The following is a 23,154-nucleotide window of genomic DNA, read 5'->3' on the forward strand; positions in this document are numbered from 1 at the left end:
CACCACGCCCATCTAATTTTTTTTTTTTTTTTGTAGTTTTAGTAGAGATGGGGTTTTGCCATATTGGCTAGGGTGGTCATGAACTCCTGACCTCATGTGATCCGCCCACCTCGGCTTCCCAAAGTGCTGGGATTACAGGTGTGAGCCACTGGGCCGGGCCAGGGCTGTTTATAATAGGATAAAGAATGGACACTCCCAAAGTGCTCATTGTTGGTAGCCTGTTTAAATAAACTCTGTTACTATGCCGCTGTCATTATAATAACATGGAACTATGGAATGATTGCCAAGATATTTAGTTAAATAAAAAATGCAAGATGTCAGGCCGGGCGCGGTGGCTCACGCTTGTAATCCCAGCACTTTGGGAGGCCGAGGCGGGTGGATCACAAGGTCAGGAGATCGAGACCATGGTGAAACCCCGTCTCTACTAAAAAAAAAAATACAAAAAAAAAAAATTAGCCGGGCGTGGTGGCGGGCGCCTGTAGTCCCAGCTACTTGGAGAGGCTGAGGCAGGAGAATGGCGTGAACCCGGGAGGCGGAGCTTGCAGTGAGCCGAGATTGCGCCACTGCACTCCAGCCTGGGTGACAGAGCGAGACTCCGTCTCAAAAAAAAAAAAAAAAAAAATGCAAGATGTCAAACTATGTGATAATTGTGTACAAAGAGAAGAGAAGGGTTATATCAGACAGAGAATAGCTAACATTTAAATTGTGGCTGTTTTCTGTCAAGTACTCTTTAGAGAACTTCGCCTTTATTACTCACTTAAATTCTTACTGTAACCCTGTGTGACAGGTACGACAACTATCTTCATTTTACAGCTGAATAAACTAAGAGGCAGAGAGGAATTTTCCTAAGTTCACACAGCTGGTAAATTGGTAGAACCAGGATATGAACCCAGGAAGTCTGGCTCCAGCACCTGTTACTCTTAGCCAATGTGCTAACTTATCAGTACACCATCTTTTTTTTTTTCAGCACACCATCTTGTATGTCTATAAAAGATACCTGATAATACTATTTGCTTCCAGAGGGTAGGGAAAGTTTTCACTTTATACCCCTTTGTACCTTTTGAGACTCCATCTCAAATAAAATAAAAAAATAAACAGCCTGGTAGTGTATCATCTTATACATACACCTTTTAGCACATGTATGAGTCTACCTGTAAGAAATTCCTAGAAGTATGAAGCTGAACAAAACAGTAAATGAGTTTATTTTTCTAGATTTTGCCCAATTGCCTTCTACACAGGTTATACCAATGAAACTTCCACAAGCGATTTATGAGAATGCTTGTTTCTGGCCAACCTGCCAGTATGGAACATTATCAAACTTTTTGATATTCACCACCTTGGAAGATGAAAAACAGCATCTCAGTAGTTTTGTTTCGTTTTGTTTTTGAGACAGAGTCTCGCTCTGTTGCCCAGGCTGGAGTGCAGTGGTGCAATCTCAGTTCACTGCAACCTCCGCCTCCTGGGTTCAAGCGATTCTCCTACCTCTGCCTCCTGAGTAGCTGGGATTACAAGCACACACCACCACGTCCGGCTAATTTTTTTTTTTTTTTTTTGTATTTTTAGTAGAGATGGGGTTTTGCCATGTTGGCCAGGCTGGTTGTGAACTCCTGACCTTAAGTGATGCACTGTCCACTTGGCCTCCCAAAGTGCTGGGATTACAGGTGTGAGCCACTGCATCTGGCCTACCTTTTGAATTTTGAACCATCTGAATGAATATCTTTCTTTTGAGACAGGGTTTCCCTGTGTGGCCCAGGCTGGAGTCCAGTGGCATGAATATGGCTCACTGCAGCCTCGACCTCCTGGGCTCAAGTGATCCTCCTGCCTCAGCCTCCTGTGTAGCTGGGACCACAGGCATGAGACAGCATGCCCAGCTAATTTTTAAATTTTTTTGTAGAGACGAGGTCTCACTTTGTTGCCCAGGCTGGTCTTGAACTCCTGGGCTCAAGTGATCCTCCCGCCTCAGCCTCCTAAAGTGCTGAGATTACAGGCATGAGTCACCATGCCCAGCTCAATACCTGTTTTTTTAAACATGAAAATTCACACATATATGTAATGGATACTTCCCAGTTGTTGCCTTATTGGGGAAGCAGTACACAGGAGGGGTTAAAAGCATGGATCTTGGCATCAAACTCCTTGAATTTGAGTCCCACCTCTGATATTTCTTCTTGTTTGACCCTGGACAGGTAAGATGGTTTAAAATGATACCCATAAGGTTGTTGCACTGATTCAACGAGATAATCATTGTAATGCAGTTAGCACAGGGCCCAATAAATGGTTCATTTTACCTCCTACACATCTCTGGAATCCACTCACTTCTCACCATCTCCTCTGCCACCTCCCCTGGCTAAGGCGACCATCATTCCTGCCAATTTTAGCATCTCCAGTCTCTTCCCCCTCCCTTCTGTTTTCAGCACAGCCGTCAGAACATCTATTTAAAATGCAATGTTAACTATGTCACTACCCTACTCAAATCCCTCCCATGGCTCCCCACTGCTTATAGGAAAAATCCCAGAGTTTGGGACCTGGCATTCAAGGCTTCTCCCACCTCATCCCTCAACAGTCTCCCTTCACTCTCTGTGCCCTGCCCATGACTTGCTATTCCCACCTAACTCCAGCCCAACCACTTTAAGCCTTTGTTTCAAGGCCTAATGTAACTCAATCTTCTCAGTCCTAGTCTCCAATTCTGGCTTCCCTCAAATTTCAGTCCTGGCTTGATTGGCGCAAATTATACAAATGAGAAACCCCTGCTCTGGGAGCTGGGAAGGGTTCCTCCCCGCCTGGTGGTCTCATCCTGCACCACTCCCAATGCTACTTTCAATTCCTCTGGAGTGGGGCTGACTCCCACTTTGGATGAGACCTGTCCCGTGTTTCAACCAGCTCAGTTTGCCCCAAGAGAAACCCAGAGCCGGTGCCTGGCACATAGTAAATGCCTGATAAGCTTTCACTGAGCGAATGTAACCCCAAAGGCTGGGTGAGGAGTAAAGCTGGGGGCAAGAAGCAGAGAGGACCTCTGGGATCTGTGTGAGATAAGAGTAGGTTACTCTTAGGTGGTCTCAGGAAAGGCAGGTGGGCCCTGAGTGGGTTCCCCAGGGCTGGGAGCCCTGCCCTTTGCTGTCACCTATGTTGTCTACTGATGGATTTAGGTTTTCTTTTCTTTCTCAGGCAGAAAGTGGGAGATGGGAGACAGAGCAATCTCAATTTAGCCACCCTAAAATTCCTGTTGCCGTCAGAGGACCCCTCTGCCTAAGACGCATCACATACCAGGCTGATTCCAACCTCCAGGCCTCTCCCCTGGCGGGACTCTTCTCTGGGTTTCCTTGTCCTTTCCTTCTCATCCGTCTACCCTTCCTAGTTTGACCTGGCTGAGCCCTGGTGAAATCTCTGCCTCTCCTCCTCTCTGGGTCCAAGCACCCCTCACACCCTCTCTCTCCCCTTTCGTCCGTCTCTGTCCAGTGCCCTCCCCCTCCCCCCTCCTCCACTCTGCCTCCGGCTTTTTTTGGCTGCTGTCTCTTCCTCCTCCTCCTCCTCCCTCCTTCCCTGACGCTGAATAATCAGGCCTGGCTGTCCTGGTTTCTGGAAATACCCGTGTGTGGGCAGTGGCTCAGGGCTAGAACAGGGGATGGATGGGTGGGGGCCCCTGGGCAGCCCCAGACCCCCAGTACAAAGACAACAAAATCCAGGGATGTGGTCCATGCCTGTCTCCTGCTGGGGAGGGGAGGGCAGGAGGTTTATTGAGCAGTTGGGGAGGGGTGGGAATTCAGAGGGCATGGACGCAGGCCATCTCGTCTCCCAAGTCCTCCTCATCGAAGCGGGAGAGGATGGATTCCTCATCGCTATAGAGAGAGCTGGTTCCCTGTGCCAGCAGGTCACTGGCAGCATTGTCCATCTCATCCAGTGTCAGGCGACACGCATCTGCAATCTCCTGCTTGGCCAGGGCCACGAAACGTGGGTCTCGAGCAAAGAGGCCCAGACCCTCTGAGATGAGCACCTGGGGGCACAGGTGGGATCAGTGTTGACTGATGGCACAGTGTGCACAGAAGGTTCAGTGTGGATAAATGACGTGCCCATGAGGGCATGTAGGGAAGTCAGTGGGGAACAGGGGTGAGCAGAGGTCTTAGGGCAAAGGGATATCTACATGCACAACACAGGACCCGGGGACTCCTTTCCCTCCTCCTCCAGTACCCACCTCCTCCCCTTCTCCCCCATCCGTATTATCTATATGCCCTCTGGACTCACAGCCTCCACCAAGCTGTCGGCACTGCCCCTCTTCCCATGGCTGGGGTCCGAGTGGGTTCCAGGCATGTGCAGACAGGTGAAGGTGTGCAGTGGGCCACTGGATCTGCCGAGGTACCCCTCCCCCGCTGCACCCTCTTCCACCAACAACAGCGGGGCATACAGGAGCCGACCCCGCTGAGGCGGTGTTGCCCAGGAACCCTGAGCCAGAATAAACATCAGAGGGGCAGGGATGGATGAGTAGGGTATGAGGGTCTAGGACTCACTGCTGTGCCTACTTCTTTCCCACAGTATACAGCTGGAGTGAAACTGAACGGGTATAAGTCAGGCTTGAGTTTACTTATGTAAGCGCGCAGAAGGCCTGGGTTTAAATGTCAGCTCTGCCACTTACTAGCTGCATGGTCTGGGGTAAACCTCTCTGGGCCTCAGTTTCCTCGCAAGTACAGTGAGCATTGTGTGCATTCATTCATATGTGTCCTGTTCTTCAGAAGGCTCTGAGGCCAGGCGCGGTGGCTTATGCCTGTAATCCCAGCACTTTGGGAGGCTGAGACAGGCAGATCACCTGAGGTCAGGGATTTGAGACCAGCCCGGCCAACATGGTGAAACCCCAACTCTACTAAAAGTACAAAAATTAGCCAGGCATGGTGGCGGGCACCTGTAATCCCAGCTACTTGGGGGGCTGAGGCAGGAGAATCGTTTGGACCTGGGAGGCAGAGGTTACAGTGAGCCGAGATCTCAACACCGCACTCCAGCCTGGGCAACAGAGCAAAACTCTGTCTCAAAAAAAAAAAAAAAGGGCCTGATATGTGCTGTGTTTGAGAAATTCAGCCTAGGCTGCCCCATCTCTCCAGACCCCAGATCCCAGCACCACCTCCACAGCCTCACCTGAGCCCTATTGGGCCCTGAATTTCGCCCACGATGATAGGTGCCTGGGATGGGTAAATCCTCACAACTGCCCTGGCGCTGCAGACACTGGATGGTGAAGGAGGGCTTCCGACCTGGGGGTGGGTGGGGCACCAGGGGCAAATAGCAATGTCAGTGCTTCCCCAGATCTCTGTCCTGCAGGCCCGTGGGGGCCCCTTGGATCCATCCCTGCTCTCACCTGCAGGTGTGGGGGGCAGCAGACGGCGGTGTGGTACAAGGTGCCCATCCACGTATCTCTGAGCTCTGTGAGGTGGCAAAAGGACTGGGCACGGGGGAGTCCCTGCCTGCTCATCTAGGTAGGAGAGCCTGTGTGGGTGGGAGGGCTGGGGGTGAACTTGGGTCTGGGCCTGGACCTGGGCCTGGGAAATGGGGCACCAACAGTCCTCCCCGACCCAGTTCCCACCCCTCCCCCACCCCAGCTCATGGGTTCATCCCAAGTGGCATGGCCAGTGTACCGATCAGGGACTTCCTCATCCTCATCGGGCTTGTTTTGCCCTTTGGTTCCCTTGGGTTGAGAATTTCCTTCTTCTGGGATGGTGAAAATGAGAGCCCCAGAGCCTCTCCTGGGGAAAGGGAGGCACGTTAGGCAGACCAGATCCCTCAATATGTGGCTCTGGACCCCTGGTTCCTCTCATCCCATGCCCCAACCCTTACAGAAACACTGGGCTTTTGGATTTTTTTGTTGAGGACAAGTCACATAAAATTAACCATTAACCATTTTAAAGTGACCATGGGCTTTTGTTTAATAGATGTTTATCTCATTAGAAGGACTGAAAGTTTCAAAAAAATCAAAGTTGACTTGTAGAGAGACACCTTGAACACAAAACTGGGCATGTATTGGGAGTGGGGGGAGCCTGTAAAAGCTAGGCACTTTATTTTTTTATTTCTATTTTTTATTTTCTGAGATGAGGTCTTACTCTGTCACTTAGGCTGGAGTGCAGGGGCATGATCTCAGCTCACTGCAGCCTCAACCTCCCAGACTCAATTTATCCTCCTACCTCAGCCTCCCAAGTAGCTGGGACTACAGGCATGCGCCACCATGCTCAGCTATTTTTTTATTTTTTGTATGGACGGGGTCTCATTATGTTGTGCAGGCTGGTCTTGGACTCCTGGGCTCAAGCGATCCTCCCACCTTGGCCTCCCAAAGTGCTGGGATTACGAGTGTGAGCCACCATGCCTAGGCAAGCTAGACGCTCTGAAATTTTTTTTTAAATTTTTCTTTTGTCTGCTTATGTATTGTCTAAAAGCTAAGTGCTTGACATGCATTACCTCATTTCATCCTTTCTTTATCCTTGTGAAGTGCTTTATCATCCCCGTTAAACAGGTGAGGAAACTGAGGCTCATAGAAACGAAGTGACTAGGTGGGGCATGGTGGCTCAAGCTTGTAATCCCAGCACTTTGGGAGGCTGAGGTGGGCAGATCACCTGAGGTCAGGAGTTCGAAACCAGCCTGGCCAACATGGCGAAACCTCGTCTCTACTAAAAATACAAAAAAAAAGAAAAAAAAAGTTAGCCCAGCATTATGGTGCACGCCTGTAATCCCAGCTACTCAGGAGGCTGAGGCAGGAGAATCGCTTGAACCCAGGAGGCAGAGGTTGCAGTGAGCCGAAATCATGCCACTGCACTCCAGCCTGGGAGACAGAGCGGGACTCTGTCTCAAAAAAAAAAAAAAAAAAAAATGTGACTAGCCCAAGGTCACTTAGCAAATGGCAGAGCCAGAATTTGAACTGAAACTCTTGGTTTCACATAATGTGCTTTTTGCATTAAACCTTTGTATTGCCTTTCTCATATGAATCTCTCTCTTATCACCCTCTATTCTTACCTGAGCCCTTGAAACACCTCCATTCTTCCCAAATTTCTGCTTGAAGGCCTCTAGGCCCTCCCTCCCACCCCCCTCAACTTCCTGCCTCCTGAATTGCCTCCATGCAGCGTCTAGTCCTTGCCCTCCCTCACAATCTACCTCCAGACACTTGACAATACCTGTGGGTGTTGGATCCAGCCTGGGGCACACTGGGCTGACTGGAGGTGGGAGTCCCCCTATCATCATCACTGGGCCCAAAGGAGAGTGAATCTGGAAGTCTGTCCCCGACAGGCAGAGACACAGAAATCCTGGAGCCCCGGCGAGTTGGGGGCTGGGAGACCATCGTGGCCTGTGGAGAGTCACAGGACTGAGTGTTGCATCCACTTTGTGGCTAAGTCATTTGGTCATATAGCGTGTCTCCCCAACAGGTCCATGAATGTGGGCCTTGCCCTCCAACTGCAGTGGTAAATATCAAATAAATAAATAAGTAAATAAATAAATATTTGCGATAGGGTCTTGTTCTGTCACCAGGCAGGAGTGTAGTGGCATGATCACAGCTCACTGTGGCCTCAACCTCCCAGGTTCAAGCAATCCTCCCGCCTCAGCCTCCCAAGTAGCTGGGACTACAGGCTTGCACCACCACTCCTAGCTAATTTTTAAATTTTTTTGTAGAGAGGCAGTTTCACTATCTTGCCAGGACTGGTCTTGAACCCTAGGGTTCAAGCAATCCTCCCACCTTGGACTCCCAAAGTGCTGGGATTATAGGCATGAGCCACTGCTCCCAGCCTCAAATAAATATTTTTCTATTGCAGAGGGGGCTTCTCTGGGGGAGCTTCTTCCCAGAAGCAGTGTCAAAATCACTCAGGGGATTGACGAAGTATTTTACAATCAAGTTCCTGGGAGAGTGAAACTTGTCCCCACTTTGTTAGTTTCCAAGTCCTTCTCATCTTCCTCCTCCACTCCCTCCTGCCCCTCTTCTTCCTCCTCCTCTGTGTCACAGGTGAGGGCCTGCCGCATCTCAGGACCCAAGTCCTGCAGGCTCCGCAGACCAGCCTGTGGGGGTGGAGAAATAGGTAAGCAGGCAGCTCAGGGTCTGAACTTTCCCTGTCTGTTTCCCATGCAGGCGGGTAGGGTGGGGGAAGGAGTCCTTCAGCCACCCTGGCCCTCTGTGAGGCCTGGGGCCTCAGTTTCCTTATCTGTGACATGGGTTTCACAAGATCAAAATGGGGGTCAGCCTCAGCCACAGCACTGCCACACATGCCCATCCGCACTAGGCCCTGCCCCGAAGACCTGAAGGGCGGAGGAGGTGCTAGGGGCGGCCTCGTTGCCTAGTAGCCCTTTTTCTTTCCTCCGCCGGAATTTGCGGAAATAGTCCTGGATCAGAAATGTGGCGTAGAATTTGCCCACGGTGACCTCCTCCTCTAGGGGCAAGCGAGAGAAGGCAAGATCACATAGGGGCCCTCTGACCCAGCCCGCCTCTCTACCTCTCTACCCATCAGCATGGACTTCCCCTCGCCCTCTGCCCAGCGCTGGTTTTGTGGTGGAGAGCGATCATCTGCCATTCAGGGGCTGGCGCGGGGAACTGGGGCGGGGATAGCTCACCGTCTGGTGGGGGGATGACCTCATCTAGCAGCTTCTGTTTCATCCGCTTCCAGATCTTTTTGATGACAATCCGCAGCTCCTGGTTGGCTTGCTCCAGGTTCCCTGCGTTGGAGGAGGATGTGGGGCATGAGCCAATAGGAAGAACCTCCACAGCTGCCCCCTCACTGTTGGAGGGGGGACTTCACAAGCTGCTACCGCAGATGCACACCGCCCCCATTGGACGGGGGGGGGGAACATGCCTGGAGAATCCGGTCACCCATTTTGAGGTTCAGAGCTAGGAGTGGGGCCCATGATTCAATGAGTTTGCTCCTTGCACCCTCCCCAGGAACGATCCCACTCCTGCCCCTCCCCTGCACCTTCTGTTTTGATCTTCAGGGATGTCCGGACCAGGGCAAAGAGTGTGGCGTTGAATGTCACCGTTCCATCTGAGTTGAGGGGCATGTTCATTGCCACAAGTCTCTGCGAACACCAGAGACATGAAACCCACTCTGGGAAAATGCTGGATATGCAGGAACGAATGTCAAGGGGCAGAAACTTCTGAGGATGCGATCGAACACCCCTCCCCACCCAAGGCAGATCCCTTCCCACTCTTGCCATGCGATAGACAGTTCTCTCAGGGGCCTGGGGGTGGGCAGGTGCACAGACCTTGCAGGCCACTCGGTGTGGGCACAGCTTCCCGAATCCCAGAGGGGGCTGGATACGTCTCAGCAGGGCAACCACATCCAAGTGTTTGATGTGGCCCCTGGAGGAGGTGGGGAGGTACCACTGGATTGGCGATGCCCCCACTAGCCCTTTCTCAAGGCCCCACCAGCTCATCACTACCTCCTCCCACCAATACCCCAGAGCTTGCCAGGGAAGAACTGGAGGGCAGTCAGAGAGGGCAGAGGACGGGGCAGTGGAAACTTTGGGGCATCTATTGACTGGGTAATGGGATGCAGTGGTCAGAGGTTTGGGGGCTAGGGGACTGTGTAGGGCAGTGCGTTGTCCCCTGGATTCTAGGTAAGGGTATAGAGGGCATACTTGGCTCCAGGATCATATTCAGACCAGATCCTCTTGAATTCATCAAGGTGATGGGGGCCCAGGATGGACCAATCTCTGGTGAGATAATCAAAGTTGTCCATGATCACAGCCACAAAGAGATTTATGATCTGTGGGCCAGTGAGCAGGGGAGCAGTTAGGTGAAGGGCAGAACACTGTCATGGAGGGATGGTGGGAGGCTGGGGTGGGCTTACATGGTCATGAGTCTCTGGGTTGATCTTGTCATCAGACCAGCCCTCTCACCCACTATGAAGATCTGGGCTGCCCACGTCACATCCCTGAGCCCCGTGACGGTGGTGGTGGTGGTGAGGAAATGGTTCTCACCAGGAAGGCACAGAGCATGAAGAAGCTGATGAAATAGGCGATGGCAAAATTGCTACCACAGGTGAACTCTTCACCAGGGCCGAAGTCAGACTCAGGATCACACCGATTTCCGGGAAGGCTGGCAAGCATTATCTCCTGCCATGCCTCACCAGTGGCACACCTGGTAGGGGTCACACAGGGGTAGCATCCTGATGGGGAGGCTATGAAGTCATGGTAAATGGAGTTGGGGGAGGACTGGGGAATGAGGAGATGACCTACTTCTCACCAGGGGCTACATCTGACACAGATAACATTTCAATATTTTAACAGCCAGTGTGGCCATGTTGATGACCTGAGAAGGGGATGCGTCTTACAGCCAGAAAGAAAATGGCTGAGGCTAGAATACTCTAACAGACTCCTCACATCATAGCCAGGAAACATCTCGGGCTGTATGGAGCCTCATGCTGCCATGTTATTCCCATAGCTCAAGCAGTCTGGGGCTCAGAGAGGGTGTGTGGGCACCCACGGGCATAAGGTGGCAGGGGAGTGAGTAGATGTCACCTGAACAGAAGCAGCACAGCCTGTGGAAAGGTCTGGAAGTTGTTGTTTCGGTTTATCTGTGTGCCATCCTGAAGAGCCACCTTGCCGAACATCTGTGGACACATCAATGCTGTGTCAGTGGGGTGAACCCATGCCCCACCCATTTCACACCTCCTAATACCTAAAGGAGCCTCATAACCCTGACAAACAGGGCATCACTGCTGATCTCATTTCACAGATGTGTAGATTGACCCAGGGCTGTCCAGCTTGTCTGTCTACCTGCCACCCCTACTTTGGGGCTATTCTTAACCCATCCCCTGCCAGCAGAGGAGTGCCTAAGGGATGCTTCCTAGGGTCCCCACTTGCCTGCATGCCAATGACGGCATAGATGAAGAATATCATTGCGATGAGAAGAGCCACATAGGGCAAGGCCTATAGGGATGGGGGAGGGGGGCAGAGAATAGATGCACAGGCTCAGGCAAAGAACTATGTGCCCCAGAATGCACTGCTTTCCCTGGCCTGAGCCTACTGGGAGATGCAGTCCATCTCCAAAGTGCCGAGGACTGTGGTGTCTCTCAAATGTGAACATAGTGTTAAGTAGATAGAGTAAGGTCAGTGAGACCAGTGTGTTGGAAATTGAGAGCCCAGAAAAGAGAGAAAATTGGAATAATAATTTGGAAATGGGCATGGCATGTTGGGAGATGTAGTTCTGAGGGTGGTAAAGGGGCAGGCTGAGAAGTGTGAAATGGGGGCGAGGTATGGTCAAAGGGATGGGGTAGGGGATTACCTGGAAGGACTTGATGAATGTCCAGAGCAATGTGCGGATACCTTCACCCTTACTGAGAAGCTTGACCAGCCGCATGACTCGGAAGAGGCGAAAGAAGGTAATGGAAATGCGGGAGCTGTCCTCAGAGCTCTGGGGTGAGGGGTGCAGTAGGGATGCCCAGTTTGCATTTACTCCAGCTATCTCCCTATCTCATGCTTTGGCCCTCCCAGTACCCAAATCACTCAGGCCCCAGGGTAATCCGGAGGGATGGAGGGACAGAGGGACATGGGAAAAGAAGCAGAGAGTCCCTGTTATTAGGGTGGGCTACCTCGCCAAGGTGGCCACCATTCTGGAGGGAGATATGGCCAAGAAAAAGGTGATACGGGAGATGATGACATCATAGGCCCAAATGAACAAGGCGAGAAATGATGGAGCAGATATAGGGGGTGATGGTGGGGTCATTATACAGGGGACAATGGGAAAGTTTATGTGGTAGTGGATTAGGATGGTTGTGGAAAAAGTGAGTAATGGGAATGGAAGGGAGAGGAGAGAGTAAAGGAGGTGACGGATCAGAGACGTTGGAGCCAATAGAGGAAATGATGGAACCAGTGGTGTCATAGAGATGATGGAGATGAGAGAACCGATGGAGGAGCCAATGGAGAAGCCAGTGATGGAGACAGGGAACCAGCAGCATTGTCAGTTGAAGTGACAGAACCATGTAGTACCCAATGGAGGTGATGGAGCCAATGATATAGTCAGTGGTGATGACAGAGCCATGAAAGAGCCAGTGTCAGAGACGATGAAGTTGGTGGAGAAATGAAGCCAATGAAGTCATCAGAAAAGATGGAGCCAAAGCAGGAGTCAGCGGACATGACGGAGCCAATGGATGGGGGATGTAGAGGCAATGAAAGAGACAACAGAAATAACAGGAGAGGCATTTCAGGAGATGGTGGAGCCAGTAGATAAGTTACAAAATGGAATGAGAAAGCTGGTAGAGGGGGACTTTGGCTGAACCCAACAGGGACTTAGAAGAGACAGAGCTAGAATGAGAAGCACTGAGTCTCCAGGAGTAGGGAGGATGTGCGTGGGAGCCACCTACCCACGTGAAAGGGAGCCCCAGGACAGAGGTGAGGGAAGGTGTAGAGGGCGAGAGTGGATTAGTGGAAAGGCCAGTTCTCACATTGACTTCAGTGACGGCAATATCCACTACGCTGCCCACCACAATAAGAGCGTCAAACGTGTTCCAGGCGTCAGTGAAGTAATGCTGCAAGCAGGAAAAAAGCAGTACCCTGTCTTCTCAAAGCTCGCAAGTCAGGGTAGGGGGCCAGTAGTAGTAGGGGGCGCCGGAGCCGGGCAGGGCTTGGCTTGGATCACACGATGGGCCTGCACCTGAGTCCCTCTCACTCCCTAGACTCACACTCCCTGGTTACTGCCCGCATCCCCAACCCCAGAGCTCTGCAATGAGCTCCACTCCCAGGGAATTCATCCACTGGTGGGTGGGGCTAGAGCAGGGGGGCCACCTTGGGCTTGAAGGCGATGATTTTGAGCACCATCTCAATAGTGAAGAGGCCAGTGAAGACCATGTTGAGGATGTCCATGGCATAGTTGAAGGGAGCAGTCTGCTCATAGTGCTGCAGGAGAAAATCAGGTTGAGATGGAGCCTGAGGCAGAGATGCCCCCACACCCAACCAAATATTCCCTGGCCTGGGCTGAGGTGAGTCTGGGGACTTGATCACACTGTGTATTGGTCAAACCCCTTGCACTGTCTGCCTCCCATTATGGATACTGGAAAGTTTAGTTCTTGATTTCTAGCTTTTCTTGTAGCTAGGCAAGGCCAGGTTGACTAATGAGACATCAACATAAATCTGTTGTTGGTTAGCAGCTTCTGTAAAACAAATTTTGCTTTCCGATGAAAGGATCAAATAAGGAGAAGCCCCAGGTGCAACTCTCCCTGCCTTGAGTGTGGTTTTGATGCCTGGAGCTGTGACCATGAAACAACAATCATGAGAATGAATGCCAACTTGCTAAGAATGGTGAAGCAGAAAGATAGAGCATGGGTCCCGGATGAACAATGAACAAACAGCCTACCTCTGCGCTTCTCAATTCATGAGGTAATTACCACAGTTCATTGACTCCAGGACGCACATCTTTTTACATTTTAGAATCTCTGAAATTGGGGTGCATTTTATAATAAATGGCAACTTACAATGGCCACTGGCCACTTTTTTTTTCACATTCTTACATCTCCGAAATCAGGATGCAACTTACAAGTACTGGCCATAGACTTGAAGAAATGTGGCAAAAGTATTTATAGCTTAAGTTGCTGTTAGTTGGCAGGGGGTTTGTTATTTGCAGCCTAAGTGTTCCTAACAGTTCCCAAGGGATTATGTAGAGATAATAGGGTCAGGAGTCTGGCGGGGGTCAGGCAGGGATCTCAGACCTGCATGGCTAGGGCAACTGTGTTGAGCAGGATGAGCAGGAACATCAGGTACTCGAAGGCAGCAGAGTTCACAGTGGCCCACACACGATACTGATGCGGGTTCTTGGGGATGTAACGGCGGAGTGGCTGGGCCTTGAGGGCATATTCCACACATTGACGCTGCATACCAGGGCAGGGCATGAATGAGCAGTGGGGTCCTGAGGCAAGGAGGGAAGGGTTGGTGACCATCCATAGGGGGTCAGGGGTCAGAGGTCACCTGGTTCTTGTCCAGCTCACAGTTTTGGTACTCCTGCTCGCCCTGGGCACGGAAAGTGATGATGACGAAGCCCACGAAGATGTTCATCATGAAGAATGCAATGATGATGATGTAGACAATGAAGAACATTGAGATCTCCACACGGTAATTATAGATGGGGCCGTGGTCCTCTGCATATGCATCGATGGCCTTGTATAGCAGTCTGTGGGAGCCAGAGGGGGGTAGAGGTGGGGGCAGGTGACGGGATATCCCAGCCCCCTCAGACCTGCCCCCAGTCTACTTATCACAGACACCCCAGAGTTTCCTGCCTGGCACCCCAAAGACCCCTAAATCTCCTGACCTAACCACCTGGGACCTCCATACATACTCTAAGAGACCCCTGCCAGGCCCTTAAGAGTCCAAATCCTCTGTCTCATGCCCTCAGAAACCCCCATAGAGTCCTCCAGAGAATCTCCATTGAGAACCTCAAAGACCCAGAAATCCCCTAAGTTTCCACAGACCTTCAAATCCCCTTCTCCAACCACCTGGAGACCCCCATGCACCTCCCCAGAACTTCCACACAAGCCCCCAACGATCTGTAAATTTATCCCTGTCCCATCAACTTGAATCCCCACTCCATCTCCCCACAGAGCCCCACAATGAGTATCCCAAAGACCTGCACAGCTTTCTAGAAATCCCTGAATCCCTGCTTCATCTCTTCAGAGACCAATCCCAGTCCCCTCAGACCTCCACTCTGTCCCTCCAAACCATCTCCAATCCTTTCTAGGCTTCTATCTAGCTACCTAGTCCCTTAGAGACCCCTGTCCAATTCCTGGAGACCCCTCACTCAAGTCCCCAAAGAACCCCCACCCAGCTTCTCGGAACCCCACCTCTACAGTCCTCTGATACACCCACCACTCTCCAGAAAACCCTACCCAGTTTCGAAAGACCTTCGTCACATCCCCAAGGTACACTCCCACCCATTCCCAGGAGATCCCAACCCAATCCTGCAGAGACCCCTGCCTTATCCCCTGATAACCCCAGGGCCCTGTCCCTCACGCAGGCCAGCCTTCAAAGGTGGAGACAGTGAACAGGGCCATCATGGCTGAAAGGACATTGTCAAAGTTGAAATCACTGTTGACCCAGAGCCGCTCCCGGACCAGGGGCCGTGACACGTCTCCATCCGGGTACACCAGGAAGGAGCCCCTGTGGTTGTTGCAAACAGGTTAGATAGGTGAGGAGGGGTGAGGAACTGGGGAAAGGGTCTGGGGTCTCCAGCATGGAGGCAGCAGGACATAGTGGTGGAGCAATATGGTCTGGGTTCAAATCCTGTCCCTCCATGTCCTGGCTGGGTGACCTTGCACATTTACCGTTTCTGTGCTTCTGTTTCCCCATTCTAAGAAATAAAGATAATAGCAGAATTGATTTCCTGGCTTGTTACAAGGATTAATAAATGTCAGAAGTCAATAAATGAGACTAGTGTCTGGCACATAGTTGGCATCATTTCATCATCACCATTATCATCCTCATCATCGCCCACCGGGAAAAAGTAAAATGAATAATAGCCAACGTTTATTAGCACTAACTATATGCCAGGCACTGAGCTAGATTTTCTTTTTCTTTTCTTTTCTTCTCTTCTTTTTTTTTTTTTTTTTGAGACAGAGTCTCAAAAAAGACTCTGCCCCGGGCTGGAGTGCAGTGGCATGATCTCGGCTCACTGCAACCTCTGCCTCCCGGGTTCAAGCGATTCTCCCTCCTCATCTTCCCGAGTAGCTGGGATTACAGGCGCACAACACCAAGCCCAGCTAATTTTTGTATTTTTAGTAGAGACGGGGTTTCACCATGCTGGCTAGGCTGGTGTCGAACTCCAAACCTCAGGTGATCTGCCTGCCTTGGCCTCCCAAAGTGCTGAGATTACAGGCATGAGCCACAGCACCCGGCCCAAGCTAGGTTTTCTGTATAGCAACTTTACATTGTACAAAGTACATTTTCCATGTAGTAGCTCATTTACTCTTCACAACAGCCTTGTGAGATAGGCACTGTTTAGCCCCGTTTTTCAGTTGAGTGAAATGGAACTGAGTAAGTTTAAGAATTGTAACTAAGTCTCATGAAGTGGATTTGAACCAGTAATGTCTGACTTCACAGCCCAGGCTTTTAACTACTACCCTCTACAGGAGTCTCAAGATGGAAGCTGGGGGCTCAGGGTGGGGGTGGTGATTGCTAAGGGGTCTGGAGTGGAATGTAGGTCACTTGGGGAATGTGGAGAGGGATTTGGGGGAGCTATGAGGTGGACCTCTGAAGGCTTGGTGAGATCTGGGGGCCTCTGCAGTTCTTGGGACAATTCTGGGACTATTATCTTTGGGCCTCGGTGAGATCTAGGGCCTCTAAAGTCTTTGGAAGGGGTCCTGAGCTCCATGGAGGGCAGGGTCTTGGGCACTCACTTGCATTCTTGAGGGGTGTGTTTGGCCTCGTCCGTGCAGGTGTAGAATTTCCCCTGTAGGGAGGATGTCTGTCAAGTAGGTTCACCCTTCATCACGCTCCCGCCCAGACCCCTGCCTGGCATTCCCTCCAGTGTTTGCCCCACCTTAAAGAGCTGCACCCCGATGCAGGCGAACATAAATTGCAGAAGTGTGGTGACAATCATGATGTTCCCGATGGTCCGGATGGCCACAAATACACACTGCACCACATGCTGCGGGCACCCAAGCATATGGCTACTGAACACTACAGGCCACAGTGGTCATGGGGCAGGGACTCTGGTCATAGATACAGCTCAGGGACTTGGGCTAGGGACATGTGGTGATGGGTCAGGGATGTATGGTTAGCAACATGTGTTCAAGAGGCAGTGTTATGGGCTAGAGACGTGTGGGCATCCACCAGGAATAAGTGTTTGCCGGGTGGGGATCTGTGGCCACCTGTCAGGGAACTGGGTCTGAGAAATGTGGCCACTGGTAGAAACATATGGTCACTTGGAAGGAACACGGGTCAGGCCACATGACTAGTGGTCAGAGATGTGTATTTATGTGTCAGGTCCAGGCCGTATGGTCATGCATCCGTGCAAATGGTCAGTTTGATCAGTGATCCTGGCCCCACGGGCAGGGCAGGGCCTGGGTCCTGTGGGTTTGGGTGGGGTGGGGTTACCTTGAGTCCCTTGGCCCTGTTGATGGCTCGGAGGGGCCGCAGTACTCGGAGTACTCGCAGAATCTTCACCACCGAGATGGCGCTGGAGCTGGGGAAGGGGCAATCCCCAGGCATTGGCCCTGGCTGGGCCCTGGCTGTGAGAGGAATGAGGTTGCTGGGGAGCTGTCACTTACTGGATGCCAAAGGAGATGAGGGACACACTGACCACCAGCAGATCCAACATATTAAACCAGCTACGGCAGAAGGAGCCGCGGTGTAGGAAGGCCCCAAACACTGTCATCTGGGGACAGGACATGAGGCTAGACTCAGACCTGGGGATGGTGGGGGTTGGGGGAGATGGGGATGGGGACAGGAGAGGTGGGCTGCAAGGACCGGTGGGGAGAGTGCCAGGACAACTGAGGGTAGGACTGGGGTCCCATTAGTCACCTTTAGTAGAATCTCCACAGTAAAAATGGAGGTGAAGGCATAATCGAAGTAACCCAGAATCTGGGGTGTGAGAAAGAGCGGGGAGCCACTGAGTCACGGCTGAGGGGTATCCTAGGTGACTTCTCAAAAGGCTTGGCCATCAGAAAGATTAGGGTTCAAATTTGGACTCTTCTGCCTCTACCCAGCTACATGGGCGCCTTTGGCCTGCTTAACCTCCCTGAGCACGGCTTCCTCCTCGGTCAAATATTGATCTCCTCCCTGGTGCTTCCCCGTGTGTTGCACATACTGTAAAGACTGGCACTGCATCAGCTGCCATTAATGAGCCCCTCTCAGCTCACCTAGGGCTCTTCTCCTTATCTCCACCCTGACCCAGCTTGTGCCCACTAGGACACCCCTGGGAGTGTCCCCTCAGCTCCTAGCTCCCAGCCAAAGGCTCACATGGTTGCGGAAGGAGTGGGCTCGGATGGGGTCCTCAGCGGCCAGGGACACGCTGCTGAGGATGATGAACACCAGGATAAGATTGGTGAAGACATGATGGTGGATGAGGGTGTGGCAGCCCTTCCTCAGCCTGTGGAGAGGGAGTGGGCCATGGTCAGAACTCAGGACCACAGAATTGTTCAGGGATTCCAAGGGATACAGCTCTGGCCCTGACACAACACCCATGCCCCCACTCCCACCTTGGCTGCTCCATGCTCCTCCACCTGCCCTAGCCCCTCCTGCCTCACCCCCTGCCACTTCCGGCACTCACGGGTTGGTTTGGCTGAGGCAGAAGAAGGCGCTGCCCTCAGGGATGGGTACCACTTTCTCCTTGGGTACAACTTCCTGCAGGAGTTCCACACCCCCTGTACCCTCTTCCTCTTCTTCCTCTTCCTCCTCCTCCTCCTCTTCCTCCATGTCTGGCACCAGAGAAAAGCAAAAAAAAAAAAAAAAAAAAAAATTAATTGAGCAAGTTGATGTAAAGCACCCAGAACAGTGTTTGCCACATGGTCAATTCTCCCCATTTCCCTGCTAGAATGTCAGCTCCTCCAGGAAGGTATTTTAGTCTGTTTTGTACGCTGCTATGTCTGCAGCACTTAGAACAGTGCCTGGGACACAGTAGGAGCTCAGTAAATGTGTGTTGAATGAATGTTGTATATACAGACTATTTTGTAATAAAGGCTCTGAGAAGTTCAGCAGTAAACAAAACGTGTATCTCTTCTTGCTTTTCTTTAGAGATAGGGTCTCACTCTGCTCCCCCAGGCTGGACTTCAGTGGTGCCATCATGGCTCACTGCAACCTTGAACTCCTGGACTCAAGCAATCCTCCTACCTTAGCCTCCTGAGTAACTGGGACTACAGGCTTGCATCATCATGCTTGGCTAATTAATTTTTTTTTAGAGATGGGGTCTTGCTATGTTGCCCAGGCTGCGTTTCTCTTCTTTAACCTCAATGTTCCCAAATGTTGCTGACCACATACCAAATCTGTTATTTTCAGGATGATCTTGGGAAAGGCTAATCTCTGGAGAGGAGGGTCTCAGGGGTCAGGAGCTGTCTGCCTGAGCTCTTTCCCCAAGGTCCCACACTTGCTCCACCTGGCCCTGCCCACTTGCCTGCTCCTTCCCTCCTTGCACCCTCCTCTTCCTCTTTCTCCACACCAGGCACCTGAGGACAGGAAGACGGGAGTCATCAATGGTGAGGGAGACACAGGGAATGGACACAGGGGAGGCATGGAAGAAATGTAATAATAGGGGAATGAATAGGCAGAGGATGAAGGTTAAAGACATGCACATGGCTGGGCGCAGTGGCTCACGCTTGTAATCCCAGCACTTTGGGAGGGTGAGGCAGGTGGATCACTTGAGGTCAGGAGTTCGAGACAAGCCTGGCCAACATGGTGAAACCCTGTCTCTTTCAAAAATAACAAAAATTAGCCGAGTGTGGTGGTGCATGCCTGTAAATCCCAGCTACTTGGGAGGCTTAGGCAGGAGAATCTCTTGGACCCAGGAGGCGGAGGTTGCAGTGAGCCAAGATGGCACCACTGCACTCCAGCCTGGGTGACAGAGTGAGACTCTATCTCAAAATAAAACAACAACAACAAACCAGATATGCACACGTAGACAGGTAGTGGTGGGAGTGGGAGTTGCAGACAGTGCCCAGGCATCTAACTCACCAGGCCTTCATTCTCCTGTGGGAGGTCCTTCTCACTGCTCTTCTCCCTGTGCGAGGAAATAGGGGTGATTGCTGCAGATGGGCTAAGGGGGATCACTACAGTCAGAACAGACCTTTCTTGGGTCCCATAGAACTTTCTTGCTTCCGCTCTTCCCCACTGCCCCTCCCAACAGTCTGTTCTCAAAGCAGCCAGAGGGAGCCTGTTAAACCCTGTCTGGGACATCCCAACTCTGCCCACAACCCTCCCACGACTCCTTAATTCAGGAAAAACTACAGTCCTCACCCTGGCCTAGAATGCCCTCAATCTGGCCCCCCATTTCCTCCACTGACCTTCACTCCATACCACTCTTCTCCTTCCTCACTCCATTCCAGCCTCACTGTTTTTATTTTTATTTTTTTGAGATGGAGTCTTACTCTATTGCTCAGGCTAGAGGGCAGTGGTGCGATATTGGCTCACTGCAACCTCCACCTCCTGGGTTCAAGCGAGCTTGTCCAGCTAATTTTCTTTTGTATTTTTAGTAGAGATGGGGTTTCACCATGTTGGCCAGGCTGGCCTCAAACTCCTAACCTCAGGTGATCCACCCTCCTCAGCCTCCCAAAGTGCTGGGATTACAGGCATGAGCCACTGCACCCGGGTATTGCTGGTATTTTTTGAAAGTGCTAAGAATGTGGTCAGGTGCGGTGGCTCACGCCTGTAATCTCAGCACTTTGGGAGGCTGAGGCGGGTGGATCACCTGAGGTTAGGAGTTCAAGACCAGCCTTGCCAACATGGTGAAACCCCGTCTCTACTAAAAATACAAAAACATTTAGCTGGGCATGGTGGTGTATGTCTGTAATCCCAGCTACTCAGGAGGTTGAGGCAGGAGAATTGCTTGAACCTGGGTGGCGGAGGTTGCAGTGAGCTGAGATAGCACCACTGCACTCCAGCCTGGGCGACAAGAGTGAGACTCCATCTCAGAATAAAAAAAAAAGTGCTAAGAACATTAGCGCCCCAGGACCTTTGCACTTGCCACTCCCCTTCCTTGAATACTCTTCCCCCAGATATTTGCATGGCTCACTCCCTCACTTCATTCAGGTCTCTGGTGAAATGTCACTTCCTCACAGAGACCTTCCTTGCCAACCTTAACCCCAAAGAGCAATCTTCATTTCTTGCTATCCTTTCATTCTGTTTTATTTCTCTTTATTACATATTATTAACATATACATTCATTTGTTTATATTTTTCTTGCCTTCCTCAACTAAAATGTTAGTTCCATGAAGGCAAGGACTCTGTCTGCCTTGACCCCTGTTGTCTCCTCAGCATCTAGAACGGGACCTGGCACACAGTAGGCACTCAATAGATGCATGTTGAATGAATGAGGACTGGCAGATGGTGTCTGGAGATGGGGATTATCAGGGTGACTAGAGGCATCTCTGGTGGTGGGGGTGTCTGAGGGGTTCCCAGTCAGGGATCCCAGAGAGAGACTGTGTTAGGGCTGAAGCCAGATCTCACCTGCCATTGCCCTTGGCAGTGCCTGCATCTCCACTGGCCAGGTTGTCCACAGCAATGGCAAGAAACACATTCAACAGGATGTCTGGGATGAGCTTAGGCTGCAAAGGATGGAGAAGCACCCTGCCTATAGACCACCCAGGTCCCCCTACCCACCCCTACTCCACCATCATCCAGCCCCCAAAAGCTCCAAGGATACAGTTGCCACAGATGAAGAGAATGATGAAATAGATGCACACCAGCATTCCTGGGAAGAAGGGACCACCATATGCCATGATACCATCATACATGACCACGTTCCAGTCCTCGCCTGTCAGGATCTGGGGGTGGGAAGTCACCGTGGAGCTCTTGGACCCCCTCCAACTCCAGGGTCTCCTCGACCCACCCATCCCATGGTCTCCAGATCCCACCTGAAAGACAGTGAGGAGGGCCTGGGGGAATGTGTCAAAGGTGCTTCGCTTGGTGTGGGTCTGGTCAAAGTTGAACTTGCCCCCAAACAGCTGCATGCCAAGCAGGGAGAAGATAATGATGAAGAGGAAGAGGAGAAGCAGCAAGGATGCGATGGATTTCATTGAATTGAGCAGGGATGCCACCAGATTGCTCAGAGAAGCCCAGTGTCTGCAGCAGAAATGGGAGGGGGCAGGGTCGATGCCATGTCTACTGGACATGGCTGGAGCATCAGGAGCCAGGGCAGGGTTCCAGCTTGAGATGCACCTCGGCAGGTTGGGTTCAAATAGGCTTTGGTGTCAGGGTTAGAAATGATTTTGGAGTTGGAGTGAGATGAGAGTAAGAAGTGGGGGAGGCTGGGCCCTGTGGTGGCTCACGCCTGTAATCCCAGCACTTTGGGAGGCCGAAGCGTGTGGATCATGAGGCCAGGAGATCGAGACCATCCTGGCTAACACGGCGAAACCCCATCTCTACTAAAAATGCAAAAAAAACTTGCCGGGCCTGGTGGCAGGTGCCTGTAGTCCCAGCTACTCAGGAGGCTGAGGCAGGAGAATCGCTTAAACCCGGGAGGCGGAGCTTGCAGTGACCCAGGATTGCACTGCACTCCAGCCTGGGTGATAGGCAGAGACTGCGTCTTACAAAAAAAAAAAAAAAAAAAAAAAGAAATAAAGAGGTAGGGGAAGGTTGGTGTTGGGGTGTAATGGGAGACTGGGAGATGAGGTTAGGATGGAGGTTTTATTTCTTTTCTTTTTTCTTTTTTTTGAGATGAAGTCTCACTGTGTGTTGCCCAAGCTGGAGTGCAGTGGCACAATCTCGGCTCACTGCAACCTCCACCTTCCAGGTTCAAGCGATTCTCCTGCCTCAGCCTCCCGAGTAGCTGGGACTACAGTCACTTGCCACCACGCCCGGCTAATTTTTTTGTATTTTTAGTAGAGACGGGGTTTCACTATGTTGGCCAGGCTGGTCTTGAACTCCTGACCTCGTGATCCACCCGCCTCAGCCTCCCAAAGTGCTGGGATTACAGGCGTGAGCCACCACGTCCAGCCTAGGATGGAGATTTAATGGAAGTTGGTGAAGCTAGAATTGGATTTCAGGTTGGGACTGGGCCTGGTGTTGGGGATGGGGTTGTGATGTGTTTGGGGTTGGGGATGGAGTTAAGGATAAGTTGTGGTTGAGGGCTGGGATAGAGGAGGGGATGGGATGAGACTGGGGCTGAGGCTGGAAATGGAGTTGCAGTTGAAGATAGGGTGATAGTTAAGGGTTAGGGACGTGGGAGTTCTCTTTGGGGATTGAGGATGCTATTATGGTTGGTGGTTAGTGACAGGGATGGGGCTGGGAGTTAGGGATGAGGTGGGAGGTGGGGTTGGGCTTGGGAATGGGTGTTAGGGTTGTAAATGGGCTCATAGGTGACTGGTGATTGGGGGTTGGGATCAGAGATGGTATTGTCGTTGGGGGTTGGGATGGGGTTTGGGCTGGGAATGAGTATGGCATTGAGATCGGAGACAGGGTTGGGGAAAAACATTAGAGCAGGAGTTGAGGTTGAGGAAGGCAATGGAAATGGAGTAGACATTCTTCCCAGTGGATGAAGACAGGAACTTGTGTCTGCTTTGATTCCTGGTGTTTCCC

The 23,154-nt window shown here is 51.5% G+C and overlaps 1 protein-coding gene across 3 annotated transcripts in view; it reads right to left on the reverse strand.

Annotated features, from left to right (window-relative positions):
* Positions 1–3,683: 3,683 nt before the first annotated feature.
* The window catches only part of CACNA1F (calcium voltage-gated channel subunit alpha1 F), a 28,277-nt gene continuing 8,806 nt past the window's right edge, over positions 3,684–23,154 (reverse strand). For 2 of the 3 annotated variants that reach the window (XM_055267766.2, XM_063634388.1), the window contains exons 15-48: positions 21,492–21,699; positions 21,281–21,401; positions 21,085–21,166; positions 19,594–19,639; positions 19,037–19,088; positions 18,197–18,344; positions 17,887–18,016; positions 17,449–17,508; positions 17,196–17,302; positions 17,023–17,110; positions 16,466–16,573; positions 16,323–16,375; positions 14,941–15,087; positions 13,903–14,104; positions 13,647–13,805; positions 12,727–12,837; positions 12,387–12,470; positions 11,535–11,555; positions 11,228–11,356; positions 10,807–10,872; positions 10,462–10,553; positions 9,922–10,081; positions 9,580–9,707; positions 9,205–9,301; positions 8,916–9,018; positions 8,560–8,661; positions 8,248–8,378; positions 7,879–8,010; positions 7,137–7,306; positions 5,613–5,720; positions 5,336–5,463; positions 5,119–5,231; positions 4,237–4,434; positions 3,687–3,988 (exon numbers count right to left, since the gene is read on the reverse strand). In XM_055267766.2, the coding sequence (XP_055123741.1) occupies positions 3,758–3,988; positions 4,237–4,434; positions 5,119–5,231; positions 5,336–5,463; positions 5,613–5,720; positions 7,137–7,306; positions 7,879–8,010; positions 8,248–8,378; positions 8,560–8,661; positions 8,916–9,018; positions 9,205–9,301; positions 9,580–9,707; positions 9,922–10,081; positions 10,462–10,553; positions 10,807–10,872; positions 11,228–11,356; positions 11,535–11,555; positions 12,387–12,470; positions 12,727–12,837; positions 13,647–13,805; positions 13,903–14,104; positions 14,941–15,087; positions 16,323–16,375; positions 16,466–16,573; positions 17,023–17,110; positions 17,196–17,302; positions 17,449–17,508; positions 17,887–18,016; positions 18,197–18,344; positions 19,037–19,088; positions 19,594–19,639; positions 21,085–21,166; positions 21,281–21,401; positions 21,492–21,699 (4,015 nt within the window). In that variant the 3' untranslated portion in view covers positions 3,687–3,757. Of the gene's footprint in view, positions 3,989–4,236; positions 4,435–5,118; positions 5,232–5,335; positions 5,464–5,612; positions 5,721–7,136; positions 7,307–7,878; positions 8,011–8,247; positions 8,379–8,559; positions 8,662–8,915; positions 9,019–9,204; positions 9,302–9,579; positions 9,708–9,921; positions 10,082–10,461; positions 10,554–10,806; positions 10,873–11,227; positions 11,357–11,534; positions 11,556–12,386; positions 12,471–12,726; positions 12,838–13,646; positions 13,806–13,902; positions 14,105–14,940; positions 15,088–16,322; positions 16,376–16,465; positions 16,574–17,022; positions 17,111–17,195; positions 17,303–17,448; positions 17,509–17,886; positions 18,017–18,196; positions 18,345–19,036; positions 19,089–19,593; positions 19,640–21,084; positions 21,167–21,280; positions 21,402–21,491; positions 21,700–23,154 lie in introns of all 3 variants that reach the window. The other variant, XM_055267765.1, reaches the window with a different exon arrangement.

Source organism: Symphalangus syndactylus, chromosome X (genome assembly GCF_028878055.3).
Source record: "Symphalangus syndactylus isolate Jambi chromosome X, NHGRI_mSymSyn1-v2.1_pri, whole genome shotgun sequence".
Taxonomy (NCBI): domain Eukaryota; kingdom Metazoa; phylum Chordata; class Mammalia; order Primates; family Hylobatidae; genus Symphalangus; species Symphalangus syndactylus.